This window comes from Oryctolagus cuniculus, chromosome 6 (genome assembly GCF_051225735.1).
Source record: "Oryctolagus cuniculus isolate XC-2025 breed Fujian yellow rabbit chromosome 6, ASM5122573v1, whole genome shotgun sequence".
Classification (NCBI taxonomy): domain Eukaryota; kingdom Metazoa; phylum Chordata; class Mammalia; order Lagomorpha; family Leporidae; genus Oryctolagus; species Oryctolagus cuniculus.
The window spans coordinates 127,501,687-127,520,027 of NC_142872.1; the positions used below are offsets into that span (position 1 = coordinate 127,501,687).

At 45.8% G+C, this 18,341-nt stretch overlaps 1 protein-coding gene across 8 annotated transcripts in view; it reads left to right on the forward strand.

Moving 5' to 3' along the window:
• GRHL2 (grainyhead like transcription factor 2) overlaps positions 1 to 18,341 on the forward strand; it is a 160,669-nt gene that overhangs the window by 89,735 nt on the left and 52,593 nt on the right. For all 8 annotated transcript variants that reach the window (XM_089336414.1, XM_089336411.1, XM_070075373.2 and 5 more), the window contains one exon: positions 11,560 to 11,654. In XM_089336414.1, the coding sequence (XP_089192540.1) occupies positions 11,560 to 11,654 (95 nt within the window). The remainder of the gene's footprint in view (positions 1 to 11,559; positions 11,655 to 18,341) is intronic.

Below are 18,341 nucleotides of genomic sequence, written 5' to 3' on the forward strand. Positions count from 1 at the left end.
GACATCTTGGCTTCTGGCTTCCTTGCAGGAACTGGGGGAGTGATTCAGTGGACAGAAGTTCTCTCTATATGACTATATGTCTCTCTCTGTCTCTCAAATAAATAAAAATTTAGAAAATAACAGTGAATGTGGCCCTTTGCCATTTTCTCCACCATTACTAGAAAGTTTGTGTGGTTCCAGGAGAGTATCTTCTTTTAAAGATTTTATTTTTAAAATAATTTACTTATTTTGAAGGTAGGAGTTACAAGATCTTCCATCCATTGGTTCACTCCCCAGCTGGCTGCAACAGCCCAGGCTGGTCCAAGCTGAAGCCAGAAGCTTTACCTGAGTGCAGGGGCCCAAGTATTTGAACCAATCTTCTGCTGCTTTCCCAGGTACATCAGCAGGGCACTGGCTCAGAAGTGGGCAGCCAGGACTCGGACTAGTGCCCATATGGGGTGCCAGCATTGCAGGCTACTGCTTAGCCCACTACGGCACAACACCAGCTCCAGGACAGTATTGTTGAATAAGCCTCTTCTGGTTGAGCTTCCCTGCTTCCGGCACTTGTAAGGCCTGAGTGTTTAGTGAGAGGAGTGCTGTAGAGGATGCAGGCATGGAGTGGGTGCTTGGAGACCTCCGCAGGTCCGTTCCACTGAGAGGGTGAAGATACCCCTTAGGGAGATGCTGGCTTCGATGGTGAGATTTTAAAATTAACACACACACACACACACACATACACACAGAAGTAAGCCCACTTCAGACACCCCCCGTGTTTGGTGTCATAAATGCTGTATTTTGTTCTGTAACTTTTTGTCCACATATCCTGGACAATGAGTTATTTTTCCCAAATTGATGGGACTGGTCATTCTTCGTGGTGATTACATCAAGTTTTCTTCTCATTTCTATCTGGTTTCCTGTCTTTTGCTTGGGACCTAATTATTTTCTTCAGAGACATTTAATGAAACCTCAGATAATCTATTACTCTTACATTTTAAAAATTATATCATTGACTTAAAAATGACCCCAAAATACCAGAAAATCTTGGAGATAGAGCATGATAGTTTCCTGAGACTTTTGTATTTCCTGAACAAAAATATACAGGTGATCTTTTTAGTGACCCTCCAGCATTTTCTAGAAGCTTCTCTCTCCCTTTCTCTCTCTTTTTTTTTTTTTATTAATTTATTTGACAGCTAGAGTTATAGACAGTGAGAGACAGAGAGACAGGTCTTCTTTCCGTTGGTTCACCCCCCAAATGACGGCTATGGCCAGAACTGTGCCGATCTGAAGCCAGGAGCCAGGTGCTTCCTCCTGGTCTCCCATGCGTTATGCAGGGTCCAAGCACTTGGGCCATTCTCCACTGTACTCCTGGGCCACAGCAGAGAGCTGGACTGGAAGAGGAGCAACTGGGACTAGAACCTGGTGCCCATATGGGATGTCGGCACCACAGGCGGAGGATTAACCAAGTGAGCCGCGACACCGGCCCCTCCCTTGTCTTTCAGTAGAAATAAATTGATGTCTTAGCAGTGCTCTGAAGTGCAAAATTAGGCAAATTTACAGTCTGTCTTCTCTGTTAACAAAGCCTAAAGCTTACCAAGAGAAAGATTTTCCAGAATTAGACTAAACTCTTTGAGGTTGTAGGAGCCCAAAGAAGGTGAGTTCATCTGAAGAAAAAGCTGTGACCCCCTCCAGGGGTGTGGAGTTGCCAGTGGCTTCTCCTCTTGAAAAGACGGGACTGAGGGACTGAGCCCGTGGTAGGGGGGCCTCTCCCCCTGGCTGGCCGGTTCCGGGAGGTGGCCGCTGGCGTCACTCCATTTCACAGCACAGGCGGCTCCGAGAGGCCTGGCGCTTCCCCAAGGCTGCAGCTGCTCCAGGTAGACCCACACCTGCCGTCCCTGGGTCAGCCTTGGGGAGACCCTGGTAGCAGCAGCAGCCTCCCTCCTTTGAAAGGAACCTCTATCTTCTCAAAGAAAATCTAAGTAAGATGAAAATAATATCAAAATGCTCTAATGTCAGAATTGAGAGAAAATAAGTGACAGTTAACAGGACCAGTAGCATGAGTCATTGAAATAGCAATTATTGCCCACATCAGAATAATCATTGCAGGCTCCCTGTGTGATCCCCACCCTGTCACATGGGACAGATTTGTCTTCTGTGTCCACCTGCTGCTCTGCTTCAGTGTATACGGCTGGGCGACCAGGGATGGCCAGGGAGATTGAGAATGAGGTTAACCTTGGTGGGGAGCATTTGCTGTGGCAGTTAAGACACCACTTGGGGTGTCTGCAACCCACATCAGAGTGCCTGGGTTCAACTGTGGGCCGATAACTTCTCATTCCACCTGCTTAGAACTTCCTACCCCAACACCTGTCTCCAAGATGGTTGGTGTATCAAGCATGAGTTGCAGAATGGAAAACTGAAATAAATCATAAGTAGTTCATGCAGCGTGGAAGCATAAATTATTTACGTAAGTTCTGCCCATGTGTGTCTCTTCATTAAGTGCCAAGTACTTTTGCGTGATTCACAAATGACCTTTGTGGACCAAAGGTAAAGTTAAATCCCTCTGAGTCACATGGACTAATGAGAAGAGTTTAATTTTAAGCCCATTTAAGTTGGTTACACTCAGAGTTGTAAGTCCTGGTGCTTGTATAGGCACATGTCTCTGTGCATTTATGTCCGAACACAGAATATGACCTGTTATCCGCTTGAAATGCTATTTGTGGGTCAGGACCAACCTTCTTAAAAAATGAAACCAAATAGAATAAAAGCTATCAGTGCACATGAAATATAGTAATGGGTAAAATATTTTGCTCACTACAAGTTTATGGCCAAACAGGATTTGAAAGCTATAACATTGGCATATACAATTCCTTCTCTAGAGGGGCCAGTGCTGTTGCAATAGGTTAAGCCTCTGCCTGTTATGCCAGCATCCCGTATAGGCACTGATTCAAATCCTGGCTGCTCCACTTCCAATCCCACGTTCTGTTATGTGCCTAGGAAAGCAGCAGAAGATGGCTGAAGTGCTAAGGCCCTGACCACCCAGGTGGGAGACCCAGAAGGAAATCAAGGCTCCCGGCTTTGGTCTCTCCCATCCCAGGTTGTTGCAACCATTTGGGGAGTGAACCAGAAGATGGAAGATCTCTCTCTCCATCTGTAACTTTGCCTTTCAAATAAATGAATACAGCTTTCTTTAAACTATTCCTTCTCTAGAAACAAGAGGGTTGCATCAGACACAAACAAAATATTAGGTTTAACCTGAAGAGAAAATCCCAAAGAAAATTTCATATTAAAAATATTTATTTACTTATTTATTTGAAATGCAGACTAACAGGGATAGAGATTGTCCATCTGCTGGTTCACTCTCCAAATGGCTGCAATGGCCAGGGCTGGACCAGGCCAAAGCCAAGATTCTGACACTAAATCTGGGTCTCCCACATGGGTGGCAAGGATGCAAATACTTGGGCCATCACATAATGCTTTCTCAGGCTCACGAGCAGGCATTGGGTTGGGAATGGAGAATGGAGTAGCTGAGACTCGAACCCGTGTTCTGATATGGGATGCCAGTGAGCAAGTGCGGTGCAAACCATTGTGTCACAACACTGGCCCTATTCATCTTAAATTATTTGTGATGGTGTTATACAATAGAGGGTAAATGGTAATATTAATAATTGATCATCAATAACTACAGCTTTAATAATATCAAAGAGTCACTCTGTTTCAGGCATATTTGTATTCATACTTTTAGCCATCTTTGTTCTGGATTATGAATGGAAAAGTGCTTGTTTGAAAGACTGTTGTAGTAGTCAAAATGCTGTGTGTGTGTGTGGTTACATATTCAGACAACTTTACAGTTTCCAATCCTACCATGATCCCTTGCAACTTGTTAAGGTTTTGAGTGTGTTCCCCCAAAGTTCATGCCTTGCAAACTCAATCCCCTAATTCTTATGTTAATGGTAGTTGGAGGTGGGCCTTTGGGAAATAGTTAGGGTTGGAAAAGGTTCTGGGGGTGGGACCCCATCTTGGTACTCTTAAGAAGAGGAAGAGCTGGTGTGCTGGCTGGATCTCTCCATATGACGCCTCCTGCCTTGTTACCAGTGCCAGACTTGTAGACTTCTCAACCGCCAGAGCTCTGCACTAAATAAGCCTCTGTTCTGTCTTTAAAATTTTGTAAAATATATATTTTTAAGCTTTTAGTCAGCACATAAAACACATACATATTTATAGGACAAAGTAAGATAATTTGATCTGTGTGTAGAATGTGTGAGGATCCATTCGGGGTGATGAGTGTGTTTGTCTACTTAAGCATTTATCATTCCCATGTGTTGGCAGACTTTGGACTTTAATAGTTACTTTTAAATATATCGTAAAGTGAACCAACTTCTATTCCTTATGAATGACTGGATCTATGGCATTTGGTTATAAATACAGAATACAGACTAAGACACAAAGTAGGTGAGTGGGAAAGAGAGGGGGTTTTTGGTTTGGTTTTTGATTTATTTGTTTGAAAGGCAGAACTAGATCTTCCATCTGCTGGTTCATTCCCCAAATGGTTGCAACTGCCATGGACCAGGCTGAAGCCAGGAGCCTGGAGCTCTATCCAGGGCCCAAAGTCTTTTCCATCTTTAGTTGCCTTCCCAGGTGCAAGGACATGCATCAGAAGTAGAGCAGCCAGAACTGGAACAGGCACTCACATGGAATGCTGGCACTGCAGGTGGTGACTTAACCCACTGCGCCACAACGCCAGCCCTAGCGGGCGTATTCTAAAAGTGCTTGCCCATTTCCTAGTCTAAGAATAAAAAAAAAAAACGAGAACTACCATCAGTACTGTTGGAGGCCATGTGTGTGAAGAGTGTGTGTATAGCACTGTGTGTAGCACACACTGGCTATCACACGACCATGGCTGTTACTATCCGCTTGTGGTCTAGGACCACGCCATGGAAACGTGGTGTTTAGTGCCTCTGTCAGCTCAGTGTGGACACACTTAGGAAACCTAGGTAACCTTGACATGGTGAAAGCATTATAAAGAAAATAATGAGCTCATTAGTGAGTTCCTGTGAGTCATTCAGGTTTGAAGAAGCTGCTGCTTTGATTTTGAAAAACAGGGAAGAAAACATCTCAGAACCTGCTGGGACCAGTGTTTGTTTATTCTGTGTATTCCAAGTGGGAGCGGGTACTCCTCAGCCATCTTCTACGCCCTGAGTTTGCTCTCATCCTATTTGGCTTTGCAGGTGGAGGTAGCAGGTGCTTCAGGACAGGTGAGATGGGGGCAAGTGGCACAGGCTTGGTTCCATCCTCCACCACAGGACCAGCAAAGTTCCATCCCCTTAGAAGTCGTCTGTTTTGTGGCTGAAGAGATACGAGTTCAGAGAGGTCCAACTCACTCACTGAAGTTTGCAGGGCTTGGAGACAAGGGGCCAGAAAATTGAATTCGGGTCTGTGTATCTCCACTACTGGTGTTCTTTGTCCTGTGCCTTGGTCACCACCTGTGAATGGGCTTGTAGTACCACAACCCCAAAAGTACGAATGATCGCAGAGTTGGCGGTCATGGGCCAGAGCGTTGCATTCCAGCTTCAACATTTCACCAGTCCAGACAGAATCTGTGTCTTTCAGAAGAGAGGCAATTTTTGTATTAATTATACCACTCCTTTTAATCTCCAAAAATATATACAAAAAATAATTAAAAGGGGGTAGTTATGATTTCCCAAGCACGTAAAGCCTAATTAAGGGGAAGGAATGAGCATTTCCTTTGACTGCATTCCAGACCCACATGTCTACATAGAACCTGCTGGAAGGAAGTTTGCTCTTCAAAAGTCTGAATAGAAAAACCTATTAACAGACCACTGTTTACATGCAAAAGATAAAATTAAAAGAGATAACAAAAGGACTCACCATCATTCTTCCGGTAATTAAAATAGGGTAGGAGCCCCATAATTTAACTTACCAAGAAATGTGTAGAAAACATGCTATATTCATGCCTACCCAGCAGCCCTTCAGTGAAACACTTAAAACACAACATCTCTTCCCACAGTGTGGACACCTCTTGTTTTCTTACAATGGCTAACTTCTCAATTTTCCACCTTCATGGTGATTGCATGTCTTGGAGATGTTTTCCTGTTGGCTTTCTCTCTCCAGAAACCCCCCGACTCTGCCCCTTTTTGTCAGGGAATCTGCAATGGTCCATCAGTGTCCAGTCTCTCTGCCTCCTCAAAGTGCATTCCCTCCGTGCTATTTCTGCAAGCCAGCTGCCATTGCTGAGTCTGTTGTGAGCCACTATCTTGTGACGATTTTCTGATTTGCAAGATAAACACAGACCTTGGCCAAAGCTATATGGCCTTTGGCTTCAGATGGACCCGGATTCAAATCACAGATTGGCTTGTTAAGAGCTAGGTGATTTTCCATAGTGGCTGAGTGTCTCTGCAGAGGAGGGTGCTGCTAGCAACTCCATGAAGTGGTTGCGAGGATTAGATGTGGTAAATGTGGCAGAGGCTTGTCATGGCTTGGAAAGTCTCTTTTTGTGGCAGTTACTGTCGTGAAGAGAGCATTTGTATTTTAATGCTGAGGGATGGCAATACTTTTATCCAAAGGAATGAGCGTTTTAGGTTGGGATTCCAGGAACAAGAAGAAGCAGACAACTTGGAATAGTGATGTTTGAGTCACCCCAGGTAGGCGGCTGCTGGAGCTTCCTCTGTGTGGTGTTTGTGTCCACCTAAGAGGGGAATTATTTTAGGGAAGAAGAATATTCTGTCAATGACTTCATTGATAGTTCACTTAGGGCCTTAGTGATGTGGTGCTTTCTAAGACCGTATGTGGGGTGAACCAAGTGTACCAGAGGATCCAGTCTTTTCAATTTGTCATACAAACAAAATCACCCAGCGATAAAACCAGTGTCACCCAGGCCTGGTCTCCTGCCATGAGCCTTACTGGGAGCTGATTCTTGGCCATGCCACAGGTCCATGAGTTAAAATCTCAAGGTATGGGCCCTAGCATCTGCCTTCTATCAAATATCTCTGGGTGAGTGTGAAGCCCTGCAGTGTTTTAGCAACACTGTTACAGAACTTCCACCCAGTTGTAAGCATGTGAATCCAGAAACCTCACTCCCCTTTGAGAGGCATCCTTAGGGGCCCTAGAGAGCAGACACGGCCGTGTGCTCCCACATTCTTCACACGTTAACATTCCAGGGACATTACAGGCTCAGAAAGGAGTCCGCGGATTTTGGCTCCAGCAACGTGATATAAACAGTGAGATCAACATTATTCTCATCATTTTAGAGTCACATCTCTTCCTCTATGGTTTCAGTCTTTTTAATGCTTAAAGCTAATTAGCTTAACTCCTTTGTGTGTAAATTACCAAACTTAACAAGAGCTACCTTCTTCCCTCTGGTCAGTTGGCAGGATTTTTTTTTTTTTTTAATAAAATGTATATCAGTCAATAACAATGTTGGTCCATTATGCCTGCTTATGGAAATATTTCAGCCATTTTCTTATTTATACTCCTATTTTTGCCAAGCTACTATCATGTTTCTAAACTAATGTATAAAACATGCAGTTTTTAATGTTGCCTTGTTATTTTTGTAGGGAAAAAAGTCTGTTCTACACTTAAGATGTTCGCAATCACATGTTTTATAATTCTTCTAAAGTGGGGTAATTTTTCTCAGCTATGGTGTCTACCATGCAAGAAGAAACCAGGTGCAGATCATACAATATCTAGTCATACAAGGAACTGCAGATGCAGAATGTTGGACAGTGATCCCCCCCCCCCAAAATATGCCCCTGTCCTAAACCCCAGAATTTGCAAATATGACCTCAGTCGAGGAGAAGGTCTTTGCAGATGTAATGAAGTTGAGGATCTCAAGATGAGATCATCCTGGGTTGACTGCTCCTATAACAGAAGAGGCCACCGGGTGAAGACAGACTGGCATGATGCCACTGGGAGTTGGGATACAACAGGATTGCTGGCAAGCAGCCAGCCAGAGAGAGGTAGGGGACGGAGTCTCCCTTAGAATTCCCATAAGGAACCAACAGTTTGATTTCAAACTTCTGGCCTCCAGAAATGCAAAGGATAAATGTCTATTCTCATCGACCACCACTTTTTTTTTTTTTGTCATTTGTTAAGGTAGCTCATGGAAATGAATGCCATGGCATTACCTTTTACCAGCTGCACTTGTCAACCACTTTCAAAAGTTGGGTCTGAGAAACCTTCTTGAGGAAATAAATTAAGGGAGGCTTAACACTAGGTTGCTGAATTTCTCTCCCAATCCCGTGTGTTGTAAATCCGTAAATCCTTAAGCAAATAGCACCTCTCAAATGACATTAACACAGTGTTGAGAAACCGGAGATCTGTCCATTAGCGTGCTGTTTATCGGAAGGCATGCACACTGTTGTGTTGTGTGCAGAAGCTGGTCTTTTGGAAAGCAATGGGAAGCATGCAGTGGTAGCAGAGCAATTTTATCATCTGGGGACACCGAATAGAGGGTAGCAATGAGCAGACATCTCTTGTCCAAGGATAGTGAGGAGCAGGTGCTGTTAGTCTCTTAATTATATTTTTTGTTTGGAGCAACTATGGACCTATTTATTCATTCAACAAACCTATACAGCACATCTTGTGTGAAACTCTGCAAAAACAGCGCAGTAAGTCCTCATCCTCATATTCTCTGTGTAGTTAGTGAAAAATGCTGGTGGTAAATAGTAAACAAATAAAATACTTGGACATGCCATGGTGGCAATAAAGAAAGTCACGTACCCAACCAGTCAATCAAAAGGGCTCTCAGCAGTCCTTTTGTTCTTGACATAAAAAAAGAACACTGAGGATAATTGTATTGCTAATTTATTTATCCATTTATTTATGTTCTTTTGTTTTTTAAATATTTATTTATTTGAAAGAGTTACACAGAGAAGGAGAGGTAGAGAGAGAGAAAGGGAGAGGGAGAGGGAAAGAGGTCTTCCATCCACTGATTCACTCCCCAGATGGCCGCAATGGCCGGAGCTGCACAGATCTGAAGCCAGGAGCCAGGAGCTTCATCCGGGTCTCCCACGTGGGTGCAGGGGCCCAAGAACTTAGGCCATCTTCTGCTTTCCCAGGTCATAGCAAAGAGCTGGATTGGAAGTAGGGCAGCTGGGACTCGAACCTGGGCTCATATGCACTGCAGGTGGCAGCTTTACCCGCTACACCACGGTGCCAGCCCCTATTTATGTTCTGCCTTGTCTGCACCTAGAGAGCCTCGTAATTGGGGAACTCATCTTGTTCTCTGCTGCTTCTCGCGTGTGAGGGCTGCCTGGCACACACAGGCACGTGGTGAACATTGGCTCCAAGCCGTGGTTGGTTGGGTAAGAGAAGGTGCCTTGTGCAAGACTAGGGATCCCATAGAGTGTTTTGTCTGTATTTGTACTTCATTTGTCTTTGCTTTTCATTTTTTTTAAAGATTTATTTATTTATTTATTTGAAAGTCAGAGTTACACAGAGAGGAGGAGAGGCAGAGAGAGAGAGAGAGATGTCTTCCATCTGCTGGTTCACTCCCCAGATGGCTGCAATGGCCAGGATTGGGCCTGACAGAAGCCAGGGGTTTTATGTGGGTCTCCCACATGGGTGATAGGGGCCCTAATTGTCAAGGAGCTGGATCGGATGTGGAGTTGCCGGACGTGAACTGGTGCCCATGTGGGATGCTGGCATCATAGGTGACAGCTTTGTCTGCTACACCAAAACACCAGTCCCCTACATGAATCCTTCCTTAAAACCAAAGAGAAAGAATATGAAGAAATATAAGCAGCCAGAAACCAAATGAAAGACTGTTCAATCCGTGTAGCAATCAAGGAATTACAAAGTGAAATAATAATCGCATATCAATTTGGAAGGAAGCATGAACTTATGCACTGTAATCAGAAACAGAAATTGTTTCATCCATTCTAGGAGCAATTTGACAAAATGCATTAAAAATCTTAAAAATAGATTTCCCCTTGTTGACCTGTTATTTTCCCTTCTGAGAATATACCTTCATGAAGCATAATTAAGTATAAATGAAATTATAAAGATAACTAAAAGAAATATTAGTTGAGATAGCAAAGGAGTAGACAGTATCTAAATGACCAATAGGAGCAGATCACACTGTGGCAGGTACTGCAGTATAGTGGCATTGCTCATCACAAGGTGCATCCCACCAGTTTATTGACATGGGAAGATGCTGAAGATGCGGTACATTTTTTAATAAAAACAATTACTATTGACATAGTTTGGAGAAAAGAATGAAAAATAGGGAAGTTGAAGTGTATACAGATATTTTATAGTTGGTTATTTGTGGCGAGTAGATTTGATCACTTTTAAAGGTTTTATTCTCCGTCTCTGACTTATGGTGAACACATGATTTTATGTTAAACATACATTGCTGAGTTATGGCCTTTGTATGTATGGAAACATCTGGTTGGCTATCTTGACCCTGGAGAGATGGTTGAACATACAAGTGGTAGAAGAAGTGTAAATATAGTGTCTGTGGGATGCTGCTTTGTACCCAGCAGATTGTCAAAAAGGTAGGAATTGAGTGACACAGGACCAGAGTGTGAGTGGGAGGCAGGACTGGCAGCCCACTCTGGAGTGCGCATGGCGCAGCCTTTCTGTGATCAGCTCCAGGGAGTACTGATCTCCATCACAGTGCCATACAGGGTACAGAGCAGAGACCACCGGGAGTTTATCCGAGGGCGGGGCTAAGAAAATGGCGGCCGATGGCAGCCACGGAATTCAACGCAGTTACAGCAAGGCACACGTGGCCAGCGGTGTGGTTAGACCTCAGAAAGTCCGTGGTGAGCATGACGAGATGAAATCCAGGGTGCCCAGTGAACTCTGAACATACATAAACAATTGATAGTTTTTCTAGGATGAGTATATCCCAAATAATTTCTGAACGTGGCAACCCTATACAGCACAACACAAGTGATGTTGTATACTAAAGAAAAAAACAACCCAGCATGGTCTGTAAGGACACACATCAAAGGCATTGTGTTGCTATTGTGTTGTGGGCAGGCTGTGGGAAGAAAAAAAGCATAAAAAAAATGAGAGAGGGCCTTGAATGGACAGGAGTTGAAACAGAGCTGTGGCTGATTAATCCAATTCTCCAAACCAAAAAGAAATTGTTGAAGAGTTGTCAGTTTCTTTGCTAAAGTCCTCATGACACTGCCTGGCTGATAAACAAAATATTCTGTTCTACCAGTAAAAGAAGAAGAAAAAAAAAAAAAAACAACCCTAAAGAGTGCTGTGGCACTTCTAGCAAAATTTAAGTGGCTGGCACATAGTGAGAAGGAGACTGAGTGGTGACATAGGACTCAGAGGACAAAAATCCTTCATAATTTCATAGACCTAGTGGCAAATGAAACTAATAAACAGATCTGTAAAGAACGTTGCTCTACTTAGATTTACTCTTTACATAGAGGGGGTGCTCGTGTTCGGACAGGGTAAATATTAGCCAAAGGATATTGGGAAGCACAAATCCTTAACGCCATAAAGATAGCCAGCAACGCTGGCGAAGTTTATGTTTACCCGCTGGGCAATGATGGTTGAGCGCACACAGCGAGTAACTCAAGCCTCTCTCTTCTCCCGTGATAGCTGACTACAAGGAGAGCTTCAACACGATCGGAAACATTGAAGAGATTGCGTACAACGCGGTTTCCTTTACCTGGGACGTGAATGAGGAGGCCAAGGTGAGTGACAACCTGGCACAGTGGCCACGCCTCCTCTCTGCAGGGGGTCCTCTGCAGAAGCTGCTATGGGGCCAGAAGGAAAAGCAGGATGGAAGCTGTGGTCTGGCTGTGGAAGTCACACATGTGCACGGCTCCATTGCCTCTCACCGGGGTCTGGGAGAAAAGGGAGTGTGCCTGTGCATGGTGGCACCTCCTTCCAGCTCCAAGCTCCGTTTTGGCACCTAAGGATCCTTTCTGGCTGCGCTGCAGAGCCCCTCAGGTGCCCCGGGAGCCCCTCCATGCAGCGGCTTTGACAGGCAGGGAAGGACTCGGAGCTACCGTCTTCACAGGTAAGCAGCTTGCGGGCTTCCTTACCCCTGCAAGGCTGCCCGGGCCCAAGCTGGCAGACGGACAGGTCTAGGCAGTAGAGTGCAGGTGTCTGGGCCCCTCACCGTGACCTTGAGGTTCTCCTTTCTGCTGGCTGCTTCACCATTTTCCACTTCCCTGGGTGCCAGGAGGGTGAAGGCATGTCATTTTGAGCCTGAGACACTGCCCAGAGCATAGATTGGCCATGAAGCCAGGAGTCTCGCTGACTTTTTATGAAAACTCGAAACCTTTCTGCTGGACTCGCTCTTCCTCCTGTGTTCTTTCTTAGCCTCGGATTCTTGATCCTTATTTTGCACTTGTGGGAAGCCTCCAGATGAAACCCAAGCCTTTTTTTCTGCTTCAGTGACGTACGATGTGGGCCAGGGTCAGCCGACTTTGCCTTCAAACTAATGGAAAGGTCAATGTAAAGAGCTGGTCAATACCATGTTGTCTGCCAGCAGGGAGGGCCAGGTGAGAGAGCTGGTCAATACCATATTGTCTGCCAGCGGGGGGGAAGGGGGGCGAGAGAGGAAACCCTGGGGGAAGTTCATGGGCATGACCCACAGGAGAAGAATTGTGCAGTGTCTCACTTCGCTCATGTAGAAAATGGCTTCGCTGAAGCTGGCTTTAAGCCCGGGAAGGTGACCCAAATGGGCACGCGGAGACAGAGTGGGAGCACAGGCTGGGAGATGCTATGGGGGCTCCGTGCCTCTCAGAGGGAGGAAGCAGGCCTGGCCACGGGCCACAGGCTCAGGGATCAGGAACTGCACGGTGCCATTGTCTGGGCTCCACGCCTCCCTGCCTGAGCTCTGTGCACGCGGCACTGCCTGAGCCTCTCTCCGTGCCCCACCCTCTGCTAGGGGAGCCTCCTCCAACTTGGCCACGTGTGTGTGCGCACCCCTTCCATCCTCCCACCTAACTCCCGTGCCCCTCCAGCCGCTGCCTGGCCTTTCTCTTGGCTCCCTGTCCTCCTCGAGGCTCCGAGCTGGACGGCTTGTGCCTTGTGACGGCACAGTCCTGGGAGCTGGTAGGAATCCTTAGCGAGAGTCATCTGAGCTCATTGGGCTTTGCTTCCCACATTCAAAACAAAACCAACTCATGAGCATCTGCAGATGTCTCGCTGGCGCTTCAAGAGGGAGGTGGGGGAACTAACAGTGCGACCAGGCAGAGGCCAGGCCTTCCTGATTCACTGGGGAGGAACTGGGATCCTTTAACCGGAAGTACCTGATTAGCTCTATAGCAATCCCACCTCCATCAAGTCCTTGACATGCAATCCAGTAACGAGTGCCGTGGATGACTGTGTTAATTCCAATGCTTCAGTATGGATCTTTGGGTTTTTTTTTTTTTTTTTTTTTTTGACAGGCAGAAGTTAGACAGTGAGAGAGACAGAGACAGAGACAGAGAGAAAGGTCTTCCTTTTTCCATTGGTTCATCCCCCAAATGGCTGCTACGGCCGGCGCACTGCGCTGATCTGAAGCCAGGAGCTTCCTCCTGGTCTCCCATGCAGGTGCAGGGCCCAAGCACTTGGATCCTCCACTGCCTTCCTGGGCCACAGCAGAGAGCTGGACTGGAAGAGGGACAACTGGGACAGAATCCGTTGCCCCAACCGGGACTAGAACCCGGGGTACCTGCACCGCAGGCTGAGGATTAGCCAAGTGAGCCGTGGCGCCAGCCTCAGTATGGGTCTTGAAAGAAAATATCTACACCAGGGGGGCAGTTTCTGCTGGAAGCTTCGGGCTGCCCTGTAGACCAGGGAACCAGTTACTTTGGGATTCAGTTGACCTTTCATCCAAGGTCATCCACTCATTTACCACGTGTGGGGGCTGGCATTCTTGGCAAAATGTGTGTGTGCCAGCATATGTGTGGTTCTGGACAGACAAGTTTAAGTTCACATGTGCTTGTGAGCAAATGGCAGTGGAGAAAATCTGATATTGCTTTAGTACCAAAACGTGTTCTGTTCCTTTAAAATATATTTTTAGCAGTTATTAATTGGCTTCAATTTGATGCAGTCCGGATTAATCAGTAAATAGTAAAATAGAGTTCCCAATAATTTCTTCCAAACTACTAGTAGAGAAAAGCCATTACATTGAAATCGACTTCATTAGGGAGGCTGAGAAGATTAATCTGCAGAGCCCAAGGCATCTCTTTAAAATGTTATTGATCTTATAATCAGACTGCAAATAATAAGGTCACATGGTTATGGAATAAAAGGTTTTGACCCAGCGAGAAGGAATAAGAGCCTTTCTCCTACTACATGAGTGGACTTGTGTGTGGTTTTCATATTTAGTCATCTTCTCACAGTTGTATTTGCTTTCCAACATCCATACTGAGCTCTTCTGTAGGCTTCAGGGCTGAGGATCCATTCAGTGTCCCATGACATTTAGGCCTGGGTGGCCAAGTGCATAAACTTGTTACCTACGGTCTCCATATGGTCTGAAGAATGTTATATCTGTCTGTGTGTATTCTGCATTTATGTACTTATATTTGAAATGCAACATTTTTATCCACATTTAATAATCAAGAAATTATTATTTAAAGTATTTATTCGAGAGAGAGAAAGGGAGAGAGGAAGAGAGAGAGGAGAGAGGGAGAAGGAGAGCTCCCATCCCATCTGCTGTGTCACTCCTCAAATGCCTGTAATGTCTGATACTGGGCTGGGCTAGAGCTGTGAGCCAGAAACGCAATCCAGATCTCCCAGGGCAGGGTGGCAGGAACCCAGTTACTTGAGCCATCACCACTGCCTCCCACAGACAGCACTAGCAGGAAGCTGGAGTCTGGAACCAGAACTGGGTATGGAACCCAGGGATTCTGATGTGGGAGGCAGGTATCTTAACTGCTAAGCTAAACACTGGCCCCCCACAACTCCTCTTCACCTATTTTAAGTTTTCCTGTCCTTCTAAATACCTTTTCTGACATCTGCATGTCAGGTATCTTAACCTGCGGCCTGCTAGGCTAAATGCCTGCCCAAAGAGGTTAATTTTTTTAAATCCAGGTTTCTGGATTCTTTCAGATAATTAAAGATTCTGGCAACCCTGGGCCCTGAGTGGCTGTTCTCTTTATTGATTCCCCTAGCCTTCTCCATTCTGGAATGTTCTTTGCCTGACCCGGGTGGATACTTGAGTTTTCAGGCTCAGTCACATGGCCCACAGACAGTTGATGAGCAGTCTGGACCTGTATTGGCTCTCAGCGTTGGGGAAAGTGGAGGCTCAGTGGAGGCTCAAAGATTGGTCAGCTCAGTCAAGTCTGGCTCAGAGGAACACTTGCTGACTTTCCTGGGTTCCTGTGGCCAGGGCTTAGAGTGCCACAGAGAGTGGTGGCTGGCCAGAGACTGTGCTGCCACTGTGGACTTAATCTTTTTTTAAAAAAACTTTTATTTAATAAATATAAATTTTGAAAGTACAACTTTTAGATTATAGCAGCTTTTCCCCACCATAACCTCCCTCCCACCCACAAACCATCCTATCTCCTACTCCCTCTCCCATCCCATTCTTCATCAAGATTCATTTTCAATTATCTTTATATACAGATCAAATTAGTATATACTAAGTAAAGATTTCAACAGTTTTCACCCACACAGATACACAAAGTATAAAATACTGTTTGAGTAGTAGTTTTACCATTAATTTACATAGTACAACACATTAAGGACAGAGATCCTACATGGGGAGTAAGTGCACAATGACTCCCGTTGTTGATTTAACGATTTGACACTCTTATTTATGACGTCAGGCGTCAGGAATCACCCAAGGCTCTTGTCATGAGCTGCCAAGGCTATGGAAGCCTCTTGAGTTCACCAACTCTGACGTTATTTAGACAAGGCCATAGTCAAAGTGGAAGTTCTCTCCTCCCTTCAGAGAAAGGTACCTCCTTCTTTGATGGCCCGTTCTTTCCACTGGGACCTCACTCACAGAGATTTTTTTTTCCACAATGGCTTAGCTTTCCATGAGTGGACTTCATCTTTGCAAGAGTTTTTAAAAATACCAGAAATCACTTGGACCCAAATAGGAATACCTGCCAATAGATGAGTAATATCATTTTTGGGTTAAAAATGACAGTTTTTTGCACAAGGCACCATCAAGCAGCTTTGGGGCAGGTGGTATCAGGAGAGTCACTACAGATAATCTCTGAGTCACGGCAGCTCATTTCAGGAAACTGTCTGTTGACCCAGGATGGCTGCCTTAAAGGATAGCTTTTCATTGGTTGTTTAAGTTGCAATGTGTTTATTCAAATTTATAAAAAACAGCCTGGTCCAGTCTTTGGTTGTTTTACAACACATGATAAGGCTGATTAATTTTTTCCAGGGCACACTTTTTCTTCTTTCTTTTGTTGTGGATTTCACATTGTATTTCTCTCACTTAGCACCTAAGAGGCAAGGAAAGGATATGAAACTCTAGTCATTTAGTTTGATTTAATTATAATAGAACCAACATTTGGCCAGGGAAGATGCTAAACTGTTAGTTACAGTGAGGTTTGGCGATGATTTCAAGATCCGCAGGGTGTCAGGTGCAGCCTGGTTCTGGCAGAATGGCCACAGGTTCTTCCCCTGGTGACTGCTGGTGCTGGTTGTGCACCGTGACAGAGCAGCACATGTGGTCTCCAACAGTACCTACATCTGCCTTCAGGTTTTGTGCATCTGGGAGCCCATGCGATATGCACAGTGTCCCAGGGTCCCTGTCGTGAAGGGGGGTAGGGTTCTTAGTGGCCACGATCCTAGCCCACCCAACTCTGCTACATAAGTCGTCGATTTGCTGCCCAGTAATCCTGGAGAGAGGAATTCCCACGCGAGACCCTGTTGAGCTATGGAGGACCCGTGAGCCGGCTCTGCCTGTCCCTAGCCATGACATCACCCCCAGGGCAGTGGCTGCAGCTCACCCTCACGACCGGCTGCCCTTTTCTTCCTGGTGATTTCAAGGTTAAGCCAATGTCAGTGTACTACAAAGACCTCTCCCACAGGGCGAGAATCATGGGGGCACTCGGTGCTGTTCTGAGCTCCATATTGAGGAGTGAGTTGCCTCTTTGTGTGTTCACGGGAATGCCCCACCCACTTCCCCCTTTCCATGCTGCTCCCTTCCCACATTCCTATTTTATTTCTTTTAAAATCTATGTATTTGAAAGAGTTACAGAGAGAAAGGGACAGACAGGGAGAGGTCCTTCGTCCACTGGTTCACTCTCCAAATGGCCACAACAGCCAGGGCTAGACCAAAGCCAGTAGCCTCCCTGCCATGGATGCAGGGCCCCAAGCACTTGGGCCACTTTCTGCTGCTTTTGCAAGTGCATTAGCAGGGAGCTGGACTGGAAGTGGAGCAACCGGAACTCAAAGGGGCACCCGTATAGGATGCCGGAGTCACAGATGGCGGCGGCTTTTCCCACTGCACCACAATACCAGCCACAAGCATTGGTGTTTAATTGCCCTGCATCTTTTGGGATGATCTTGATTTAGTGAAAATGCATCTTTCCCATGTTCACCATCACTAAAATAAGCAAAGTGTCAAATAAGTCCACCACCAGCCTATCTCCCGTCTGTGACTTCTAGAAAACTTCCTGCCACTTAGAGAATATAGGACTGTCTCTGGGTCACTCTGCTGCTGCTGTGTGCAGCCCAGTGCCTCTGCTGGCAGAAGCAGAGTGGTCACCTCCCTAGTGCTGTCTGCCCAGCCCCTCCTCCCTCCTCGCTGGGATGCAGGAAGCGATAGCCTTTAGGGAGAGGTTTATCTGTTCTGATCAATGAGCTGTTCCTGGGCTTCGGGGAGGAACTTCCAGACAGGAATCTGTTGCAACTTCAGACAGTGTCAGACATAGATGCAGGGTACGTGTCGAGCTCCAGTAATGATTTTCTGGGTGAGACTGGAAGTGAGCAGGGCTTGAGTCATGGATAAGAGACATCATGGATGACATTCCTGCGAAGCGTAGATTTTGATGCCACTAAGACCTTTTGACAAAGCAGGCATTGCAAGATTAGGCAAATGGAAAAGGTGATTTTGAACGCAGGCGTCTCTGAATCCAGAGCTGTGCTGTTAACTGTCTCCAAGAGGGAAATCAGAAATCTCTTTTCAGAGCAAATCTTGCTGTATTTTCTCTTCTGCAGGAAATCTGTAGGGAGCCACATAGGTTGGTCCAAAAAGAAAGAAGACAAATGGTCGCACTCCCGTCATTGAGCAAAGCAGTTCAATCAGGCCACCCTGCTTTTGCCACCTGTCCTGTCCACACACCACAGCCTCCCCACGTGCCCAGCAAGGATGGCCTCCTGGCACAACCCATCCAGCACACAGGGCGCTTCCTGGTCATGTCTTTTGTTGCCCTGGTATGTTACTGTTCATGTCATACCTATCATTGGCCAGGACA